Below are 17509 nucleotides of genomic sequence, written 5' to 3' on the forward strand. Positions count from 1 at the left end.
CTAAGATGCCAACTTTCACCTAACTTTTCCTCCATTCCTAGCACCTAGTGGAACGATTTGTACATGAGAAGCACTCCATTCTGTTGTAATTATCACACGCCTTCTGTTAGTCCTCCAACCCTTCAGCAACTTTCATAGTGAAGCATGTAAGAAAATATTGCTTAGCCAAATCCTAAATATTACTTTTATTTTAAAATTATTCATCCTGGAATACCTGTGGCATAGTATAAAATTCCCACTGATAATTTGGTTTCCATTACATTACATGAGAGAAAAATTAATCTCTTATAGTTACAGATTCTTAGCTGAGATTCTCTCTCTCTCTCTTTTTTTAAAGATTGTATTTATTTTAGAGATGGAGAGAGAGAGAGTAAGCACATAGCAGGGGGAGGAGCAGAGGGAGAGGGAGAAGTAGACTCCGGGCTGAGTGCAGAGCCCACCATAGAGCTCTATCCCTGGACTCTTGAGATCAGGACCTGAGCCAAAATCAAGAGCAGGCTGCTTAACTGACTGAGCCACCCAGGGGCCCCTCTTAGCTGAGATTCTCAATTTAAGTTTTTTAAATTATAAAAGTGATGTACAAATATTATTAAACCTTGGAGAAGAAAGAGAAAAAGCAATACAAATTCCCACCTATCAAACATGAGTCTATTCTCTAAAACACTACTACCTACAAGTAGTAGCTATTTCCAGCATAGCTGGAAATTTAGGAATGTGGAATCTGGGTCCATCTCAGAATAATGTAATCAGACGGTGATGGATTTACACATTACCGTTAGAAAAACACTGCTGTAAGACACCACCTAGAACCCCGCAGAACATGTTTTACCACGCATCTGTCTCCTTCTGAGAAACATTTATCGAGCACTTGCTATATGCCAAGTACTGTACTACATGTTGTGATTTCATCTCCAAGATTTCTTCCAGGACTGACTCAAGAATATACGAAGAGTGTTGCCTTCTTTTGAACTGTTTTCTTGGCAAAGTTAAGTAGTTGTGATCAAAGAAGTTGCCAGTTTCCTAGAGATACAAAACCTCTCATCTTAAGTGATTCCACTTATTTCTGTTTTTTCAGTTCTCACCCAGTGATGTCTCTAAGTCTAAAGTTTAAAGCTTTCTTTAAAAAAAGTTATTTATTGGAGGACAGAGGGGCAGAGGGAGAGAGAGTGTCTTAAGCAGACTCTGGGCTGAACTTAGAGCACAGGTTGAGGCTCAGTCTCAGGACCTTGAGATCATGACCCCAACAGTTGGATGCTTAACTGACCGTGCCACCCAGGATCCCTTTAATGCTTTCTTAATATGCTCACTCCTTCCACTAAGAGCTAAAAAAATCAAAGGGAAAAATGGCATTGAAATTAGCATTCCACAATAGAGCTTCAAGAACACATTTTGCTTGTCTTAGTCAGCTTCCATAAAGCTTTGTTTGCATTTAGGAATTTTTAAAAAGGGTTTTAAGCTCAAGGAAAGCCCAGAAAGGGAACATTTCCAAAGTAAATGTTGGAATATTCCTTTAGAGTGATTTTTTTCTGTGAGGAATAAAAAATTGTGGACTCAACCAGGTGACATTCTCAATATCCTGTGGTGTACTCAAAAAAAGAGAGCACTGTATTGGAGTTCCATTTAAACACCGAAGATACATGATAAATAGTGTACATTTTCTTTTTATTAACCAAGGGATACTCCTCTAAAACAAACAAACAAACTTCCGATAATTCTATGCAGCTCAAAGGGCAATAAGGAAGGCTTAAATGAATGTTAAGAATAGCCTGGAAATAGAAGGGAAGGGAGAAGAAATGGGTAGGAAATATCAGAAAGGGAGACAGAACATGAAGACTCCTAACTCTGGGAAACCAACTAGGGATGGTGGAAGGGGAGGGCGAGGGGTGGGGGTGAATGGGTGACGGGCACTGAGGGGGGCACTTGACGGGATGAGCACTGGGTGTTATTCTGTATGTTGGCAAATTGAACACCAATAAAAAATAAATTTATTATTTAAAAAAAAGAATAGCCTGGAAAAGGACATTTTAGTAAAGGCAAAAGGGGGCAATATGCAGCAGGAGTTATGTGCACCTAAAGTGGCTGGGGTGCAGGCATTGGGGCTGGAGTCACCTTGGTGTCCAGTGGGGCCTTTCAGTGATTTAATGTCAGTTTTTGCAAAGCCTGCTGCTTGCTTTTCACAGAAGCCCCTCCGGAGTCACCGAGGAGTGGCTAGACCTAAAGCCCTCCAGGGCCTCAGGATAAGGGCTCAGGGTGCTTTTCTTGTTCTACCTGCCTGCCAAGATGTTTCAGTGATTACTGATGTGCAAGTTCTCCTATCATTAGAGACCCTATTGTAAACCACCATGAAAAAAGCACCACTTGAGGGAATCCCTGGGTGGCTCAGCGGTTTAGCACCTGCATTCCGCGCAGGGCATGATCCTGGAGTCCCTGGATCCTGCTTCTCCCTCTGCCTGTGTCTCTGCTTCTCTCTCTCTCTCTGTCTCTCATGAATAAATAAATAAAATATTTTTTTAAAAAAAGCACCACTTGAAGGAGTAGGGAATATTGCAGAAAGCAGGGAAACGAGTTTGTGTGCCTGCAAGCCTCTGGACTCGAGGGGCTTTTTGTTTGTTTGTTTCGTTTAAATGGCCTTTGCAGATAACTGCCAGGACACGAACTGCTCCCTGCATGCCCCAGAACTTCCATCTCATCTGCCAAAAGGGCATCCTACCCGCAAGCCTCCCTGCCCTTTGGGGGTCCCGTGAAGAGCAAATGGGGCAAAGAATTTGGAAGAAGGTTTCAAATACCAGAATAATCACCACCGTAAGTAAGCATCATCCCGTCCTCTGGAAAAAATGGGGACAAGTGCTGTGCAAAGTAGACCTTCCCCGCGGTCGCAGCAAACCATCCTGGAGGGTGACACACTGCGCCTCTCTCGGCTTCTTCACTTCCCGTGTTTTCCGCGGCTGCTGCTGTGGTTTTACCGGACATGCAATACACGCTCTGCGACTGTCAGCGCGTGTGCGCGGGGAGGAGAAAGGTGCAAGGGAAGAAACGTCTGGGCTCGCGTTCAACCTCGGGGTGCGGGCTGCGCGGCAGGCGGGAGGTCGGGCGAGCGCGCGGCGCCGGGCAGCTCTGCGGGAAGGGAGGGGGCTGGGGGCGGGGCCGGGGCGGGGCGGGGGCGGGGCCTCGCAGGGCAGCCAATCGGAGCGCGCCCCGCCGGCGGCCAATCACGGGCCGCGCAGCCCGGCAAATCTGCCCGGCAGTGCGGGGCGGGGCGGGGCCGCCGGGGTCCGCGGGCCGCCGGCTGCTGCTCGGGGCGCCGTGGCGGAGCCGCAGGGCAGGGGGAGCGTGAGCCGGGAGGCCGCGGGGGGAGGAGGAGGAGGAGGAGGAGGGGCCGCAGCGTCCGCGCCCGCCGGGGCCGCCCACTCGGGCGCAGGTCTGGCCGCCGAGGTCGCGTCCCGGCGCTCGCGGGGCACCGACCCTCCGGCGCGGCGGTGAGCGCGGGGGCACCTGTCGTGTGAGCGGCTGCGGGCGTGGCTGCCCCGGGCCTACCTGGCCCCGGCTCCTGGGGGCCACGTAAGAAGTTTAACGGAGCCAGCTCTGAGCAGATTAGGGGAGGGGAAGGGCGGCTGGGCCGGCGAGGGCGGGGGCTGCGGGGGCTGCGGGGGCTGCAGGGCTGCGGGGGGGGGGGGCGGGGGCCACCTCTGCGCCCCGCGTCCCGGACCAGCAGGTCTTTCTGCAAGACTGGCCCGACCCAGGTGGCCCCGACGGGCCACGATGCTCTCGAGTGAGTGAGTGAGTGAGTGGCACCGAGCTGAGCCTGGGCAGTTTGTTGACTGACAAAGAGGGATGCTAGCAGTTAGGAAGGTAAGGAGGAAACTCAGGATGGGGACCATCTGCTCCCCCAACCCCAGCGGGACAAAGACATCATCGGAGGTCTGCAACGCCGACTGGATGGCCTCGCTGCCCGCTCACCTCCACAACGTCCCCCTTTCCAATCTGGCGATCCCAGGTACTCTTCTTCTCTTCCTACTTGTGCCCACCCCCCGTTTGCTTCTGCCATTGTAGTGTCGTTGTTACTAAGGGCTTGGGTTGCTTTTCTGCTGTGCTGCGACGACAATTGGCAGGGACCTTACTAAACCTTTTCAGTAACGGCCCAAAACTTAACAACCCAAGCAGCTGCTGTAAACGGATTTAAGCACACCGCATCATTGGCCAAAGGGACCGGGGAGAATGGAAGCACCATTTTTTGTTTGTTTGTTGTTTGTCTGTTTGCGTCTTTCTGTTTCTGTTTGTTTTGTTTTTACTTGATAGCCTCATTCTAAGAATGTTGACTTTCTTCCTGGGGGAACCAGGCCACGTGATGGGGGGCAAGGGAGGAGAGGGCATTTACCTGAATCACTGAAGGAAAAAAGGGGAGAGATGGAGAGTGATGAATAAAAAGTCATTTAACAATTTTAGATCTGGATCAAAATTAAAACTGAAAAGTATTTTCTTTCTCATTTATCTGACCTTGCCTATCGGAAAAAAACAAACAAACAAAGACTAGCGTTAGGGAATAGATTGAGAACCAGGACTGAGTGTAAAGACCCATATTTGTGCTGTTGGAAAAGCCAGAAGTAGAGAATACAGATGCTCCGCAGAGGTCACAGGCAGTCATTAGGTGTGATGAGGTGGTGTTTGAAGATTTGTCTATATATACACACAGGTGTCTGCCTGACTGATCCAGAACCGAAGCCTTGAAAAGCACTTCTGCTCCAGCCACTGTCCCCCCCCCCCACCCGGGGGGGTTTTAAGCCTTGGTATCTCTCTCTCTCGTTAAATTTGTCCTCTTGCTTCCACTCAAAAACGGTGAAGTAATGGTTTCTAGGGAAGGATGTTTGGCCTACAGTGATCTGGGTCTGCTGCGCTGGGCAAAGCCCCAGATGCCTGTACTTGAAAAGCACCCCTAGGAGCAGGAAATGGACTACTGCCAATGTTCTCTCTCACCTGGAGACATAACAATTGACGTTCACCCCTGGACTACCAGACAAACTCCCAAGCATCCTTGGGAGCAGTCTGATTTTTTGCATGACCTCATGCAACCCAGATCTTTGCTTTCTATGCATGAGGAAGAGCAGAGCTGGCTTCAGATGCAGCCTTTTCCTTACTAGCCTCTTCTTTTGGAGGTCTTCCAGGTTCATTGTCCTGATGAGCTCTTGCTGCTTTTGAGCAAGGACAGGGCTGCTAAATGTCTTTATAGTTATGATCACTGGTGTTTTATCAGCCATTGGCTGTGGCTTCTTGGGAAATGCCAGATGGTCATGCTTCAGAACAGGTCTTTTCCATGTTAATTTGATGCCTGTGGAATCATCACTGAACTGATGCACGGGCTTCTTTTAACATTAGTCATTTGCCTTCAGGCTTTCCGGTGGAATTGTTTGGTCAGGTGGTATGGCAGGTAGTGTGTGTTTGCAAACAGCCTGGCATCTTCGGCTGGCCTAAATGGCTCTGTCATTCAGGGCACGTCCGGGTAGGTTGGGGCTTCCTCCTTCCTGTTGGACTTTGGACGGGCAGGTCAAACCACAGCAGCAGCTCCGTCTGTGGCTTGGCTGTGCGCTCTGACACCGTGACTCCAGAAAGGAGCTGGGCATTTGTTCTTGCAATCTATAGGGTACCTCACAGTTACTAGAACTTCCAGGGGAAGGGGGCAAAGAGCCAGAGCCTGCTGCTGTAACTAGAAATGCTATATGATTAGTCACCATGGAGGACATGGGAATTTGTTCACCCTACTTTGTGAAGTCTGGTCCTTCTGTGCAGGAAAAATAAAAAAAAAATAAAAAAAAAGAAAAAGAGAAGAAAGAAAGAAAGAAAGAAAGAAAGAAAGAAAGAAAGAAAGAAAGAGAAAGAAAAGTAAAAAATGACCTTGACCCCTCAACATGCTAAATTCTCTTCTGTGAGTGCCCTCTTCCCAGCAGTGGAAGGGGCATGAACGTATGCGTGTATGTGTTCAACACAGGAGAATCACATGCAGTGCTAGCCATTTATGGGCCCCCCACACCCAATTCTGCACCCCCCCCCCCGACACACCAATTTCCTTTCCCTTCCCTCAAGCTTAATATTCCCTAGCTAATGACTAGCAGTCAAGTTCTGCTAAGCCTTGTGGAGAAATTCTGAAATACAGAAGGCATTCAGGAAGTGGAATCCATCATCTTCCTCCCTCATTTCCCCTCTACCTCTTCCCCTTCATGATCACCTTCATCATAATAGTTTTTTACTAAGTGCTACCACTGGCAAACATCACCTCAGGTCTCTACACCTCCAAGATAGGTACTGATATCCTCATTTTGGAAATAGAAAAGTGGTGTTGTCCAGAGGTTAAGTAATCTTTTTTAAGATCACACAAATGGCAAATAATAGAACTAACATTTAAGCCCCCATCTCGTTTTTTCCAAAACCCCTGCACTATCCCTGTGCCCCTCAGGGGGCCTGGGGGAGTGCAGAGCAGCTGTGTGTGTTTTGTTTCCTGGGGAGGGAGTAGTAGTCTCTTAACTAAAAACCAGTTTTCACAGACTGTCCTCTGCTGCAAATGAAATAATTTTTAAGACTAGGTGTTCTTTATCTGAGTGGTTATTGTATCACTGTGAAGAGATAGAGACAGACAGACATATATGTGTATATATTATATATCTGAGTAATATATGTATTTCCATGTTTACGATTATATATGTTTATATGTGTGTTATATATACAATGTGTGTGTGTGCGTGTGTGTGTGTATAGCCCTGTTTAGAATTGGAACCCAGGAAGTTTTAAATTCGAGTTTATTGCTTAGGCCTATTTTGTGTGGTGTGCATGCACACATGTGCTCCTGTGTGCTAGCCATCAGGTGTCTGTAAAACTGTGTCAGATCTGTCCAGGATGGGGTGGGGGGGGGCAGCACTGACCTGGGGAAGTTCATGGAAAAGGCAAGGGTTCTGGCAACAACAGCAGAACTGAGATGGAGTAAACTACATTAAATTTGAGTGCATCTGCCGCATTTGCCTAAGTCGTGATGGGAGAGAACATGTGTGAATGTGCGCCTCTCAGCAAAGCTTTGATGTATTATTTTACTTACACAACTGTTAAGAGCACCTGTTAATGGCCAGTATCACTCAAATGTATTGAAATATAGTGGAGAAGAAACTCAGAACAAATCTCACTGCCAGCTCTTTAGATTGGAGACCCCAAGGGTAAAGGATCTGGAAATTGCAGAAGTCAGATTTTTAAATTAAAGCTTTTTTAAAAAAAATATTTATTTATTCATGAGAGACGAGAGAGAGAGAGAGAGAGAGAGAGAAAGAGAGAGAGAGAGGCAGGGACACAGGCAGAGGGAGAAGCAGGCTCCGTGCAGGGATCCCACGTCTCCAGGATCACGCCCTGGGCCAAAGGCAGGTGCTAAACCACTGAGCCACCCAGGCTGCCCTAAAGTAAAGCTTTACAAACATTTTCACTGATGTTAGTGAAAGCATGATATTCTTTATGGACAAATGGGCTGATAGGAAAAACATTTTCTATCATGTGTATAGTTTTCAGTGAATTCTTTTTCTATATTTTAGTATATTTCTTTTCTTTTTTAAGCCATGCTTTCCCCTTCTTTTTCTTGAAAGTAAACTGTTTGGTCTATTGAAGAAAGCCTTGAACTTGAGAAATTCAATACTGTTGATTCTGGCTGTGTGATATTGAAGAAGTATCTGAATTTCTTGGGATTTAGTTTCCTCATTTGTAATTAAGATATGAGATTAAATGAAATATAGAGTCTTCTCCAAATTAACAATTCTTTGATTAGTTGGAGGCTTTTTTTTAAATACGCGTTCTTTGTCCAAACGTGAAAAGAGATGAGAATAATGAATCATTTTAGGTCTAAAAGCCAGTTCTTTTATGTCTCTGTAAAACAAGAAATTATTTGTGGCATGTGCAAACAAGTACTCACAACTGCCGGAATGAAGCAGGGTCCTCTCACTTTAGCATCCTAAAAGGAATTGTAGGTTAATTACTCTAAATAAACTGACCCTGAGTACATTTTAAGAAACCTCCATGCTCAGGCCTGGGGGAGACCCAAATCTGAATCAGGCATAAACCTTAGTATGAAGGAGCTTGCGATCTAGGGTTTTAAATATATAAATCACTATATATAGTTAAAAATAATTGGGGTAAATATTAAAACAGAGATATAAAGAAGGTGTTATAGAAACACACAGAATGGAAAGATAAATTCCTATTTAATTCCTACTTCTCAGATTAGGAACTACTTTGCTGAAAAAATATGGCGTTTGAACCAAGATTTGGAGAATTGTCAAAATATCAAGGCTAGACAGGCAGTCTGGGTTGGAAGGGGACTTTCCTGATGAGATCAACCAGTTAAGTTAAGGAGTGGGGGTATATGAGAAATGGTTGGAGGGCTTTCTCCCTGCCTCTCTGTAATGCTTTGTTCCTTTATCATAGCACTTCTGAGCACCTTGTGGTTTTCGGCTGTCTTCTACATCATCTGTGAACAACTTGCACTCAGAGAGTATGACTTCTTTCTCTTTATAATCCTAGGTCCTAGTACAGGGTGGCAGCTTGGTCCTTGGTGACAAGTGGATGATTGAAAGCAAGGAGCCAGAGAGTAAGGATGCTGGAGAGTGGCTTGTTTGCAGCTGCTTTCATGTTCAGTTGCAATCAGAGCTAAACTGAATGGATTGGTTAGGTTTACCTGGCGAAAAAGCCATATGAAGACACCTGAACATTTTCCAACCATCTCTTGTTACTTCTGCATAATATTCCCATAGCTCTAGATAAAGGCTCATCACTGAGCCCCATTGGAAATGAAAATTCTGAGGCAGAGCAAAATGGTCAGGAGAATGAGAGGCAGGATTCTGGTGTAACCTGTGTCCTAGGAACAGTTCTTTCTCCCCGCATCCTTTCTGCCTTCTCCCTTCCCTTGTCACATTTGAGCTTCTCGTGTTTCCTGTCTGGCCTCAGCCTCAGCCGGCTCTCATTTCTTGTTCCCCTCTTCACCTTCCTTCCACTGACCTGGCCTCTCCCTTTCCAGTGTCAACCCCTGCTCAGATGCTCCTCATTGCTCTCCAGTTCCCAGACCGTTCTCTCTTCTCATCTTCCTGATGGCCATCCCCTTCTTTTTGACCTTTCTGGAATTCTATCCTTGCCCCATGCAGTTCTGCCTTTGACCGCTTCGTGAGTTCTGTAGATCTTCTCACTTCCTACATGTGTGACATGTGGACAATGAGGTTACGACGGGGGCAGGATGAAGGGATCATGACTCAAATCCTGCTGTTGGAAGTTTTATTAGGTCTGGTGCCTCTAAAAGAGATTTGGAGACCCAAAAGGGCGTAACATACATTGTGGAACAAGAAGTCAAAGGCTCCACTTTGCAGATAGCATGAGCCATGAATTGGCCCTATATAGAAACCCATTCTCCTAGAGGATTTGAGGCTGTGGAAAACCAAGGATCAAGTGGAGTCTACCAGGGCTGACCCAATCAAGAAAAAACAGTCTTCTGGAACCAAAATAGAATCTTAAGTGGGAGTATGTTTTTGGTGTTTTTCATTTTTCCTCTGGGTGGCCATGGTGAGGAATAAAAAGAAGCTATGACTTTGGTGTTCTTATCAGTAGGTCTTTTTTAAGGAGGCTCATCACTTCCTTAGACTTCCCCACTGGTGCCCCCCAATCATGCAAAAGCCACAAGAAATTCAGGGATCCCATGTGTCTGCAGGAAGCAGAACAAACCATGGATTGGTTTAGAGCATTAATGCGAGAGCCACTCTGCCTGGATTTGAACTTCATCTCTTTGCCTCAAGACTGTGACCTTGGGCAAATTTACTTCTCTGTGTTATAGTCTTTCTCTGTAAAACAGAGATAGTAATGGCACTACACCATTTAGTTAGTGTAACAATTAAATAAATTAATTCATATAGCAGGCTTAGAAGAGTTCCTGTCACAAAATAATGTGTCATTAAAATTAATTATGATGGATTTATTAAAAACCTGCACCTGGACTGGACAACCAAAAAGAAGTATAAGATCAATGCATACCCTCAGGTAATTTACAGTCCAGTTAGGGAGATGACCTTCCAGTTAAGCTATGTGGCTCAGTGTTCTCTGATCAGATCAGGATAACCTGAATGGTCACCCCCTCAAGGGGACTTCCAGTTAAGGGAGGATACATGGCAGGTTGCCCAGAATGTGGGTCCCAAGGAAGGCTTAAGTGCAGCATGAGGGCAGCTGATGATGGGAGCCAGAAAATCCTCCTTAGCTCCTTACTGTGTCCCCCATCCCAAATTCAGCTGTCAAACCCTGTCACCTCCAACCATCCAAAGCCTTTGGGAAAAGTGCAACTCTCTGTGACAGGGGCATACTGTTAACTTTGCTCCTCCTCTGCTCATTTCCCTATCGCTCGCCCTCTTAACCCAGTCTCGTTCCCAGCTCAAGAGTAGGGATGTTCCAAAATACTTTCCTTTGAATAGATCTTTACACATACCTTATAACTCTTTCCCCAGCCGTTGGAATAGGCTCACAATCCTTGGCAACATACACATGGCCCCCAACACACACACTAACATACACATATTACCCATTGCCCAGAGCACACACACTGAGCTATGACCTCAGAAGAGCTCAGATTCTCATGCCTGTTGCTGTTTTCTCTTGATAAAGATTTTGCAAAACATGCCTAAGGACATCTCAAATCCTAGGAGCCTGCCACCTTCCCCTGCATGCTGCTCTTTCAGATGTGCCTCTGAAGCTGACAGTTGGCTTCTATCACAGATTTGAGCTGACTACCCCCTCACCCCCACCCCCATCCCCACCAGGAGACAGGTTGGTTCCAGTCTCCCCCTAGCTCCTGAGAGCTAAATCCAGGCAGGGATAAGTAACTGTTAGTGAAATGCTTTGCCTTTGGGAAAAGCTTGAACCTCTTTACAAATGCTGAGTAACCCTAATTAGAGTTTTCAAACCAGGCCTGCAGAGGAGGGATTATTTATAGACATTGTAGTAGGTGGGTGTGTTTGTGTGCGTGAAAGGATTTGAACACACGTCAAGAACCATACAGAGGTAGAGGAGAACTGTGACGGTGCTGATTTGAGCAGTTACACGCCTGGCTGAGTGAGGCTCCGCTTCTCACAGCTCCGGGAATTTGGATTATATTGCTGAGCTCCCATAAGAATCAAACAGTACCTGGGAGGATTACATTAGTAGGTCTCTAGTAGCTCCAGGATAACGTGGGTTTGGCCACAGAGGCCAGCACTGCTCTAAGGGGATGTGTAGGTTGTGCTAATTATGAAGTATCAGCGGTCTTGGATTCATAGTCTACTAAGCAGCTAGAATTTTCTAAAAGAATAACAGGTGTGTTTTTTTTTTAATTTCCAATTTTTCCAGAACTGTTGGTTGTAAGGTATTATCTTTTTCCAGAGAACATTTTGTCACTACTTTTTTTCACCGTACAGACCTACAAATATCAAAATAAAAGAAATAGGAAGCGTTTGGACCCTGTAATGCTAATGTCTTGGAGTGCGCAGCAGTCTGCAGGAATGGTGGAACTGAACGATTCCTAGACTCTGTTAGACTGAGATGAATATTTTATGAACATGTATGATTTGAAGGCTTATGTGCTGAAAGCAATATTCTTATAAAATATAATTGAAACCAGATGGAAAAAAGGTCAAAGAGATGAAGGTGAAGACAGCATCCCTCCTTCCTGAACTTTTGCTTCTTTTGGTTTTCATTACGTATAGCAAAAGGAGTCAACAAGCACCTGTAATTTTTTTCTGCCAAATTGACACACAGTGCTCATATAATGGGTACCTCCTGCCAGGACAATGACCTGAACTCAAAGTTACAAGAGAAGAAAGCTAAAATTCAAACACTATGGAGAAGAATACATAGGGTACTATAACACTCAGAAAGCCAACTCCCGATTCCATTACTGGGACGAGGCAGGAAGCCTGGTAGATTGGGCTTTCAAGAGGAAATGAGCCTTGGATTGAATCATAAAGAGCACATAGAAAATAGCCAGGTGTTAACAGGTAGAGGGAAGGTTGTCACAATGCAGAGGTACCAAGGAGCAAGAGATCTGGGTGACCTTGAAGAAACCCAAGCAGTCTGGCGTGGTCAGAACTTAGATTTCATTTAAACAAAGGAACAGAGATGAGGCTGAAAAATTAGGCTAATGAGTCTTCTGTGTCATGCTAAGATTAAACTTTAAACATCATCCCAGGGCAAAAAAGCAACCATTGAAATGACTTGATCAGGAATGAGTGAAAAGCCCCCAGATAACTGCATAAGGGTGAAGAGAAACAAAATGGCATATCAGTTATTAGGAATGCTGAGAGGTGGGTGCCTGGGTGGCTCTATCAGTTAAGCATCTGCCTTCTACTCAGGTCGTGATCCCAGGGTCCTGCCTGCATCAGGCGCCTTGCTCAGTGGAGAGTCTGCTTCTCCCTCTCCTTCTGCCTACCATTCTCTCTCTGGCAAATAAATAAAATATTTTTTAAAAAAAGGAATGCTGAGGAGTGATATAAGAAACTTGCTACTTCTTTCATTTCTATTTAATACATATATATTGATTTCCTCTCATATGCCAGGCCCTCTCCTAGACACTGGTGATTCGGTGATGATCATTACACACAGTTCGCACCTTTCAAGAGCTTACAATCTAGTTGGAGAAATGGACTTTTTAAAAAAAGATTTTATTAATTTATTTGACAGAGCACGCAAGTGGGGGGAGGGTCAGAGGGATAAGCAGACTCCCTGCTGAGCAGGAAGCCCAATGTGGGGCTCCATCCCAGGACCTCGAGATCGTGACCTGAGCTGAAGATAGACACATAACCGAATGAGCCACCCGGGTGCCCTAGAAAAATGGACATTTAATCAAGTTATATTGCGTGTGATGAGTAACTGTTCTTAAAAAAACAAATCAAGTGGTTATAACACAATATACTGTGTAGGATGATTGGGGAGGTAGAAGTTTCTGCTGGAAGAAGCATATGGCACTGGCATCTTTAACAAGACTTGGGTGTCCAGAGATACCTCCTAGAGGAAGTGATGAATAAACTGCAATGGGAAGGATGAGAGCGTTCTAGGAGAGGAAATAACATGGGTGAAGACCTCGAAGAGAGAATGGCCCACTTAACAAGCCGATATGCTCACAGTAGTTGTACTCTAGGTTGGAGGGAGGAGAGGGGCAAAGAGTGAGTGGCATGACCCAGGGAGGTCTAATAAGCCATGTTAAAGTCATTTAGCTTCACCTCAGCAGTGGTGGGAAGGATGTTAAGCAGGTGAATGACAAAGTCAGCACTATGCTTTGGAAAGACCACTCTGGCTACGGTCCATGAAGTATATTGGAACTGGGAGGTCTGTTGCCAGCTGGACTGGTTAGGTTGTTGATGAGGCCATCCACATGGGAGGGGATGCTGGCCCGAGGAGGAGAGTGACAGTGTGGACGAAGGGAGAGAGAAGACCCAGAAAAGCGATCGGAGGAAGTATCGTCAGGACTTGGCAATTAATCAGAGAGTGAGAATAGGGATACAGGAGAAGCAGCAGGGTAGGGGTGGTGGAGGGAAGCTGGGGCACCCTGAGTTTGAGGTACCTGTGGGACATCAGAATTGGGAGAAGGGCACAGACAGTGCCTAGTGGAAATTATTTCAGAGCTCAGTCTTTTGACAATTTGCCCAATCCCCTACCCTCACCCACAGCTATTATATCCAATATATGATGATTTGAGTTTGAAGTTAGTGTCTTTCTTCTTATCATACTTTTTTTTCTTTAGATTTCAACTAAAATTTTACTTTGTTCAGGAACTCTATCCAGAATTTCTAGTCCCAGATAAGAGACCCTCAGAAGCTCATCTGTTGTTAGCTTATTCTGCATGAATCCTATCGCGTCTTGTTTAATGATTTCTTCAACCGTATTGGCAGCTTGGGGGTGGGAGTTGAGGTTAGCTCTGTGCACTACAGCACAAATCAGCTGTGAAATGGAAACATTTAGTAACTTTACCAGGCAAATACCATTTATTTCACTCACATCTTGGGTTATACCAGAAAGCTTAATAAAAGCAGGAGAATTTTGTTGTAGAATATTTAATTTAATATAGCTTTTTCCTCTACCCTGAATGTTTTCCTCTAAACCTTTGGGTTATTCTCATTTTTGTGTTAAAAACTGAGAAGCTGTTAAAGAAAACATGATTATCTTGGAACTAAGAAGTCTTATCGGGGCAGGGGTTGGGGGGATGACCAAGTGCCTTTTGAGAGGTGTTGCTTTACCAGAAATGATGTCGTCTGTTCAAGACAAAGGAGAGGGATGCTTAGCAAAATAGAGAAAGAATTTCTTATGAATAAATTACCTCTGCAATCTCTTACTTTGGGATGGGGATCAGAGTCTACCGGACATTTGAGGAAGAGAAAGTCTTTCAAAAGAGAATAGATACCATGCATCTGTAGAGGTCTTTAAAATGCCTCCCATATATGGAATTTAAACCCCTTTGAGTCACATAAATCCTAGGATGTTGGGGCCAATTCGGAGAATATCTAGGGCAGTGGAATTCTCATGGTGCCCCTCAGAGCCTGGATGAGACTTGGTGCCCTTCTCCAGGCAACAGGTGGGGACTGTTGGGGCAGACCTTGAACAAGAGAAGCTCTGCTTGTATTTGGTTTACACATAAATAACTCATTTGACAACATTCCAGGTCTGAGAAGCACCATGGAAAGCTGTGATTTACTCCACCTGTCTAGCCCATCCAGCCAGGTGGGGGGTAAACCAGATAATAACTCTCTGGATTCCCAGGCTAATGTGGATCCTCAGACAGTGGGATGCCTCTTCACTCACCAGCATCCTCTACTTTCCAGCGTTGTACCTTACCCAGTGACTGTCACATTGTGAATAATTCCAAATTCAGTAGGCACCTGATTCAAAATTAAAATGGCCACACGGCCCTCTCAGATTTTGTGGGCAGTTTGATGGTTTATTATTAATACTCTCCCACATGCCCAATGGAAAATACCCCAGTCAGACAGGTGAAGTTTATCCCTTTGGGCTGACAGGATTTAAAGACGTTACTATTGGGACGCCTGGGTGCCTCAGTTGTTGAGCGTCTGCCTTCATTCAGCTCAGGGCATGACCCCAGGTCCTGGGATCGAGTCCCACATCGGGCTCCCATCATGGAGCCTGCTTCTCCCTCTGCCTGGGTCTCTGCCTCTCTCCCTGTCTCTCATGAATAAATAAATAAAAATTTTAAAATAAATAAATAAAGACATTACTCTTTGGTTTGGGAATCTGCCAACTGGTCCCCAAATCTCAAGCCCTGGACTCATTGGCTAGATGCTGTACATCCTAAAGGTGCCTCAGCCTTTCTGCATTTGTCAGCACAGAGTCACATTCTCTAACGAATGCTACATTCTTCCCAAGAACCTAACTCAGGTTTGTGAAATGGGAGACCCCAAGGAGATGTTAATTAGAAAATAATTTACACAGGCATGAGTTATAGGAAATCTGCTGTCTGGGACTTTTCCTTTTAAATTGTTCAATGCGATGTTTTAGTGTAGCTGCTTCTTTGGTCATCCTTTCTGGTTTATTTCTGTCCTGTGTGTTTTCTGACATATTCCTCTTCGTTGACCCAAATAACTCAAGCTAGAAGGACAGATGGAGATAAATGGAACTGGGGCTATACAGGTGCTGAGAATGAGGACGTGCAGACAGTGAACTCCGCCTGTTTAAAGCAGGTGCATTGACCAAAGAGAAGTTTGAGAAAGGATCAAAGGACCTAGGCTTACCTGCGTAGGCAACTCTCAAAACACCTGTTTTTATTCAAGCAATGATGCTTGCATTTATTCTATTTGTATGTATTCAGTGCTTACTATGTGCCAGAAACTCAGGAACTCTAGGGACACGGGTGTGATTAGGCATGTTCCCACCCTCGAAAACTCACAGTCAGGTGTCAGTGGCAGATACGGAGATAATTGCCCCAAGGTATCCCATGTTCATCAAGTGTGAATAAGAGGCCGTGGAAGCACAAAGTGAAAAGTAGTTAAATCTTGGTGGAGTCAGCTGAGCTCACAGACAGATGATTTGTGACCTGAGTCACATATAGGTAATCAAAACAAAAAGGCAAATAACAATGAGTCTGTTTTCTGTGAGGCTTGCGAGAGTTTTCTGTACTTTTAAGCAGATCTTTTGCTGCATTCTATAACCAGAAGGCCCACTTCTTATATGTAACCTTGCAAATGAGTATGTTCTTAGCTCAGGCCACAGACTTAACTTAAATTTACAGTCTGTTCATATCCCATTTATTGTAATATTCATAGAGATGAAATACCTGATCCATAACACAAGATGTTTTCTACAAAATCTGCCCTTAACATTTCCATCATTTAAAGACACATGTTCATTTTTATGACTGTTCTTAAAACTTTTGACCTCATCTCTATTTTTAATTTTTACACCTGTGAGAAACAGTATAGAGAAGTAGTTCACAGTGTGGGTTCTGTTTTAGATACCTAGTATCAAATCCTAATTACTAGTTATGGTGACCTTGAATAAAGAGTGTAACCTCTCTGTCTCTTCGTTTTCTCATCTGTAAAATGGAGATAATTATAGTAGCGTTGTCCCAAGCACAAGGTTAGAGGAAACACAGTCTATAAATATGCCCCCACTCTGACACCAATTGCCAGTGTTGGGGTCCTCAAGCTCACCCTTAGTTTTACTAGATAATTTGCTGGAAGGACCGACAGGACTCACTGAAGGCTCTTATACTCACAGTTACTGTTTATCACAGCTAAAGGCTACAGGTTAGGGGCAGCCCGGGTGGCTCAGAGGTTTAGCGCCACCTTCAGCCCAGGGGATCGAGTCCCACATAGGGCTCCCTGCATGGAGCCTGCTTCTCCCTCTGCCTGTGTCTCTGCCTCACTCTCTCTCTCTCTCTCTCTCTCTCTGCGTGTGTGTGTGTGTGTGTGTGTGTGTGTCTCTCATGAATAAATAAAATAAAAAAATCTTTAATCAGGCTCCCTGCATGGAGCCTGCCTCTCTCTGCCTCTCTCTGTGTGTGTGTGTGTGTGTGTGTGTGTGTGTGTCTCATGAATAAATAAAATAAAAAAAAATACTTTAAAAGCCACAGGCTAGAATTGGCCAAGTGAAGAGGTATACAAAGCAGAGATCAGGAGAGTTGCAGATGTGAAGCTTCCAGCTGTCTGCCTCGTGGAGCTGTGGACAGTGCTACTGTCCTGGTATTGATATGCGGCAGCAACTCCACGTGACTGACCTCAGTATCCAGCCCCTCCAGGGGCAAGCATATATCCACATGACTCAAAGCCACCATCATAAATCTCATCCTTAGACTTTCTAATGTGCCCCCAAAGTCCTCAGGTAAACAAAGATACTCTTATCTGGCAAATTATTCCTAAGGTTTCAGAGATGACCGCCAAGGGAAAAGACCAGCTGTGTCCTTGGGCAAGGTCAAATTCTTTACTATACAGCAAGTTGTTTAAGAATTGAATGAGATGACACATGCATTGTGCTTAGA

General features: G+C 45.0%; 1 protein-coding gene and 1 long non-coding RNA gene across 3 annotated transcripts in view; one reads left to right on the forward strand and one right to left on the reverse strand.

The window, feature by feature from the left end:
• Positions 1-3126, reverse strand: part of LOC112913420 (uncharacterized) — a 56313-nt gene extending 53187 nt beyond the window's left edge. For both annotated transcript variants that reach the window (XR_011994628.1, XR_003233688.2), the window contains exon 1: positions 2787-3126. This is a non-coding gene — a long non-coding RNA (uncharacterized lncRNA). The remainder of the gene's footprint in view (positions 1-2786) is intronic.
• A 480-nt stretch (positions 3127-3606) lies between these two features.
• The window catches only part of PLCXD2 (phosphatidylinositol specific phospholipase C X domain containing 2), a 48460-nt gene continuing 34557 nt past the window's right edge, over positions 3607-17509 (forward strand). The window contains exon 1 of the mRNA XM_072722680.1: positions 3607-3994. Within this exon, the coding sequence (XP_072578781.1) occupies positions 3832-3994 (163 nt within the window). The 5' untranslated portion in view covers positions 3607-3831. The remainder of the gene's footprint in view (positions 3995-17509) is intronic.

The sequence above is a fragment of the Vulpes vulpes genome, chromosome 1 (assembly GCF_048418805.1).
Source record: "Vulpes vulpes isolate BD-2025 chromosome 1, VulVul3, whole genome shotgun sequence".
Classification (NCBI taxonomy): domain Eukaryota; kingdom Metazoa; phylum Chordata; class Mammalia; order Carnivora; family Canidae; genus Vulpes; species Vulpes vulpes.